A 5,836-nucleotide genomic window follows, 5' to 3' on the forward strand; every position below is an offset into this window, starting at 1 on the left:
CGGGGGTATGCAATTTTTTCTGACCGCGCTATTTCCAGGCCTCGCACACGTCCCCGTCGTAGCTGCGTCGGCGATCGGAAACTCTCTATTTTCCGTTGACAATGACCTTAAAATGGCTTCATCAATCGGGTCATGGAGTACTTTTCTCTTCTTGCTTGTGAGAACCTGTGAAAATACAAGCTTTGTGTGCCATCAATTTGCAGCTTGATTTCTAAATTCTTATGATTCATGATTCAATAATAATTTTATACTGTTTATTTATAACTGAAATGATTGTTGATAGTATTTAATTGGAATTTGCCCAACATGACAGTTTTGTAGCATTTTTACCTCTTTTAATTGTCACAAATCTGCGTTTCTTGAACTAGTTCTATACTTTAGCTGACGACAATATACATAAAGGGCCTTAACTTTGATTCACTGACAAAAGGGGACTGGCGTCCTTGCAAAGATTGAGTTGGGGAAGGACACGAGGAATGAGACGCGATTTCAGACACTTCGCGGTCAGATTGATCAAGGTCTTGGTCTTGGTCACTGAAAAAGGCAACTGTTTAACCATCTCAATTTAGCGTGTAATTTTAGCAATAAAAAATCATCACACAATTATTACCATCCTTTTGAATTAAAAACTGCAGCTAGATGAAAATTAAAATGAATGATAAAAAAGGACAAAGGATGACAAGATAATGCTCCAGCAATGATTAAAAACCTCAAAGTTCAAGTAACCAACTATCATCTCTTTTTACTTATCTATATATTATTTTGACTCATTTGTGCAATTTTTCTAAGGACAAAAATGTTGTCGTTTGCTGAGAATGTCTAGTAAAAAAATAAAAGATTGTTGAGTTTATGAAGTTTTTGATTAGCAATGACAAGCGAAATAGATTTCCCAAAACTTTTGTTAAACAAATTCATAATAAAGAGCTAAAAATCAAGTCAAATAGCTTAAGATTTAGCTACTTACTCAGTGATGTTTGTGTCTGACTGTCTGTGCTTTACAAAGGGTGACAGCCATTCCAAAAGTGCATCATACTTCGACTTCCCCTTTCTTCCGTCTCCACTCTTCCCCTTCGCAGTTTTTTTACATTTAACGTACTGTTCCCGTATATATCGCCATTTCTTTTTGCAAATATCAATGGGTGTTTCTAATGTCGAGGCAATTTCTGACCACGAATTAGATACTCGCCCTGAATCCTTGTGTTCCCTTAGCGAGGAATCGTAAAGATGGGGGTATTTCTGCACCTCTTCACATAGCTTCGCTTCAAAGTCGGCCATTGCTATCAAATTTTCCGTACGGAGTGATAAAAAAGTTGAAGATTTCTCAACTCGATAAGTTCAAGGCATACGGGTTTGCGGAAAATAGAATAAACTTCCGTACGCAAAACTTATGCCTCTGATATGGGGCGAAATTTAGCGTACGCTAGTTCTGTGACAAGCCGACACCAGACAAGCTGGCGCCTCATGCAGAGAAATATGGCGTACGGGTATAAGTTTTGATGTAATGCATCGACTATGAACCGGGCTTTAGGCAGTCTATATATTGTAGTGAAACGTTTTTAATTTTTAAGCCACTCAAACGGAAACACATGATATTACTCTGTCAATCATGGCTGATCAGCAAACACAGCCAGATAACCATCAAACAAATCAGACATGTATAGCACCTGTTGATGAGATGGATGATGAATCTGATGAGGCACCAGCAGGGCAATCCACAATGGAAGATGAGGACTGGATAGGCAGCACTAAAGGGTCTGATACTGAAGATTCAGAAAGTTCTGAATCTGAAGCTGACTTTCAAGAACCAAAGACATACCTGTTTTTCGAATCTTGCATCATGTCACTTTTTGCAATTTGCAACCTTTGTCTTTTCCCAAGCACAGATATAAGGAAAACCCTTTGTGGGTCAATGTTGTGTATAGAGGCTGAATGCATTTAAGGGAAAAAGGGTCTGGTATTCCCGGCCAATGCACAAGAAAATGCCATGGGGGAATTTTCGAATAGTTGCTGCCTGTTTATTTTCTGACAGCCAGCCTTCAAAAGTTATCTCTTTCCTAAAACATTTGAATATGGCAGGGATATCAAAAAGGGTTTACAATGTTATTCAGAGTGCATATCTCATACCATCTGTCTTTGCTGTTTGGGAAGAGTCTCAAAAGAAACTTTTTCAAAAGTTACAAGGGAAGCAATTAGTTCTTGGTGGTGATGCACGTATGGATTCCACAGGCTATTCTGCAAAAGATGGGTCTTATTCCTTAATGGATCTGAAAAGTAATAAAATTATAGATACACAGCTGATTCAGGTATTATAATTGCTGTATATGCAGGTCTAAGTCGTTGCCTTAAAGGAGAAATTTGATATATTTTTGTCTTAACTGTTTTAGATGCAGTTAGGGCTGTTAAAAGCAATCATAAAGAAATTATTTAAAAATAAACAACCGTTGTCGAGTTGTTGCGTTTTTTATGTCTGTTACTCTGCGGGACAATTCTCGGATCTTTCTCGTTTCCGAGAATGAATTGTTCATTGTGACGTCATACGTGATCAGTGGTTTCACGTGCGCAAACAGATTTCTGTACACAGATTTGTGTAAGTTGATCGTTTAAAGTTATAACTTCGATAAGTTCTGTGTCTGATAGAGAAAGATGGTTCACTGTAGTGCGTACAATTGTTTTGAGGACAGTAGGAAAAGAAAATCGAGTGGAAGCTGGACGGCTGCTGCTGAAAACGCTTCTGTCACAAATTATATTTCTGATGGGCCTAGCCAGCCAAGACAGAAAAGTAAAACTCTTTTTAAATTCCCCTCTGATCCTTCCTTGCAAAAAGTTTGGATCGCAAAGATGGGTCTCCTGAATTTTGAATTAAAGACACATTCTAGATTGTGCCAGGATCATCTTGAGGAGGACCAGTTTGAAGTGGGACCAAAATTCATAGCTTCCCTAGGACACGAAGGAATCAAACATCCTTCCTTGAAGCGCGATGTGGTACCTACCATTTTTGATAAGGGATCTCCGAAAGGGAGTGGGCAAGTCAAGAGAAAAAGGAGCTTTAAAAGGAGGACAGTTATCAAGCAAATTACATCGAGATTTCAATCGCCGTTCTCTTCGGAGTCTCCAAGCCCGAAGGAACTTAGCCCAAAGAAGCGGTATAGGGGCTTTGCCAAGCGGCGCAGACAAGAGGTTCTTAAGTTAAAATTATTTTAAATTCTACATGCTAGTATTAGGACTAAAGAGATTACTTTTACTAATAAAATCAAGAGCTGGCTGTTTTTAAAAGTTTGAAAAATTTTGTTTTTTTTAAGTTTTTGATATAATTTTCAGATGATAGCTGAATTCGTCAAAAGAGAGGAAGCAACGGCAAACCATGACCATGGCAAACAAACAAGCATAGTGCTCATGTCTGATGCGGGAATTGACCCAGTTGAAAGTGAATTATCGTTGGGAGTAGAAGATGAAATCAGGCATAATTCTACCCAGCTGACGTCTCCTGCCAATGAACTTTTTATGGCATCAAATGCTGAGACACAGATTCCAATCGTATGGAATTTTAAGGGCACACAATTTTAACTGGATAAAGCGCAATTGTTTCAGATGAGTTTTGCACAGAAAGAAAACTATAGAAACAAAGTTTTCATGTTTAATGCCAAAAAGAGAAAAATGTCACCTTGTCAAAGGTACGAGGACATAGACTTCTGTGTCCCAACAATTTCTGCCCAAAGGCTTAGAGGAATCTGGGAAAACTGCAGTATTAATGGAGACTGAAAAAGTCATTCCACTGGAAAATGGGAATTTCTGTGTAACAGATGAAGATAAAGTATTCCATATCGAGCAAATGTCACAGCAACGGTATAATTGTTCTTGCAAATCGTTTAAAGAGAATGGAATGCTATGCAAGCATATAGAAGTCGTTTGTGATAATCACAACAAACTTCACAGCTATCTTAAAAATTTAATAAAGCAAGACAACTAGCCTTTCCAAATACTATTTAAAAATAGTCCTGAAAGTGCCGGTCTCAAACCAGGCTCAAAAAAGCAGCGCGGAAAAAATAATGTTGCAAAGGAGCCAATAATTGAGCTAATCGATGAGCTGGATATAAGTCATCAACGACCCGCCAAGTTCATGGAACACTACCACAATGATGAGCCATTTCAAATCGGCTTTATAAAAGACTACAAAAGAGCAGTGGCTTGCAAAGGTTGCGAAAATGCATTTCCCAGAGCATTTCTCACAATACCATTTGACATTTTAGTGATTCACAGGGAACGATATCAGTACCCTATCAAAGACGAAGAGGGAAGAGTCTTGAGAATGGAGCTAACAAAGAAGATGATGGGAAACCAATTTTACTGCGTAAGGAAAGAATGTATTTTAAAACAAAACCCCTACTTTTGGAAAGTTAGGCTACAAACGGCCAACAGCGTAAAAGAGCACCTTACGCAAAGCCATATCCAATTCTTGAAAAACAATGTCTGGCTAACAGCCTTGAATTCACTCCAACATTATAATAAAGAACAATTAATGCTTTTCATTTTATTTTAACAGCTGTTTTTGTCTTGATCTATCAATTATGCTAACATGCTGTCCCGCTGAAAAATCCACTCACATTTTATTTCAATCCTGAAAGTAGATTTTGACTTATTGTAGCACTTTTCTAAAATTGTCCGAATTTCATTTCAGATGGGCAAGTTTCCTTTAAAAACCATTCATACAGGTGAAAATCAATGCCCCCAACACAAATTTCATGGTTTCGATTCGATCTTGCAAGCAGTTTTAGAGATATGGAAATCGTTTTGTTTGTTTCTTTAAAAATCACTTTTCATTTCGTTTCGTTTCGTCAAATATGATAAGCCGTCCAGCTACAACTGCTGGTGCTTCAGCTACCATTTTGTGACTTTGTTTTGCATTCTCCCAAAGGACCACCATCAGTTCAGAGGATTCCATGTGACAAACAATTTCAGGAGAAGTTGAGAGTCAGCTTGTCTTCCTTCTGGCACAAAGTCTTCATACCTGAGTACTTTTAGATGCGTGTTTCAAGAAGACTTCATGCATTTATTGTTTAGTTTTTGGATAGAGAGAAAATATTTTTTAATTGCACAATTGTAGCAGTACGAAATTCCTACTATAAGTGGTAGAAACTCAGCTCTTTATTGGCAGATTCACGATTTTGTGAACAACAGCAGACAATATCATAAGGTATTATTGACAAGCTTCAAGAGTATTTATTTCCAATGGCTCAAGCCCCCTAGCCCCCATAAGCCTACCTTGAATGCAAGATTCGTTATATGCAACTTAGAATTTTGGTCAAATCCTAAGTTGCTTATTTAGTTAATGGTTGCTTTGTTTTAATTAAACATTTTCCACTAATTGCCTAACACAAATGGAAACCAAGAAATGATATATTTTGAGAATATATATAAGTAGAGACAGTCAATTCATTCTCTTAAAAAGTTATGTTTAAACTTGTATTTTTTTATCTATTTCAATCTACTTCTGTTCCTTGTTAAGATTGTGTATCTGAATACCATAAAATCCCAAACCATGAACTTTTAAAGGTTCTTATAAGTTTCTTGCGGGTTTGTCTCTGGGGGATGGGGGCTTACCTCAGGGAGGACTATTGGGGTAACAGATGACTTGCATGTGCCATAAAATCATAATTTGGCTTCCAATCAAGGAGATTTACACCAACATACTCTTGGGTGCCTAATAGACTGGGGGGTTGGAATAGTTGGAGGGCTGGAAAAATCTCCAAACCTAATTAGCAGGGGTGGGGGGGGGGGGGGGGTAGAATAAGCAGGGGGTTGGAAAATTCCCTTAAATTTAATAACATTTGGTATGGAC

The 5,836-nt window shown here is 37.9% G+C and overlaps 1 protein-coding gene across 1 annotated transcript; it reads right to left on the reverse strand.

Annotated features, from left to right (window-relative positions):
* Window positions 1–367: 367 nt before the first annotated feature.
* LOC148957756 (uncharacterized) lies at window positions 368–5,494 on the reverse strand. The gene is made up of 2 exons (XM_089114517.1): window positions 965–5,494; window positions 368–534 (listed from the first exon to the last, which is right to left on the reverse strand). Exons 1-2 carry the CDS (start codon window positions 1,273–1,275, stop codon window positions 378–380), a joined length of 468 nt encoding a protein of 155 aa, XP_088970643.1. The 5' UTR covers window positions 1,276–5,494; the 3' UTR covers window positions 368–377.
* Between the last annotated feature and the right edge of the window lie 342 nt (window positions 5,495–5,836).

Source organism: Rhopilema esculentum, chromosome 20 (assembly GCF_057945365.1).
Source record: "Rhopilema esculentum isolate cy_ngs chromosome 20, ASM5794536v1, whole genome shotgun sequence".
Classification (NCBI taxonomy): Eukaryota; Metazoa; Cnidaria; class Scyphozoa; order Rhizostomeae; family Rhizostomatidae; genus Rhopilema; species Rhopilema esculentum.

Excerpts from the sequence above, each read along its gene's own strand:
- LOC148957756 (XM_089114517.1), bottom strand. The coding sequence starts at position 1,275 with ATGGCCGACTTTGAAGCGAAGCTATGTGAAGAGGTGCAGAAATACCCC. Across the intron at positions 535-964 it reads TCAGACACAAACATCACTGA|TGACCAAGACCAAGACCTTG; the intron begins GTAAGTAGCTAA and ends TGCCTTTTTCAG.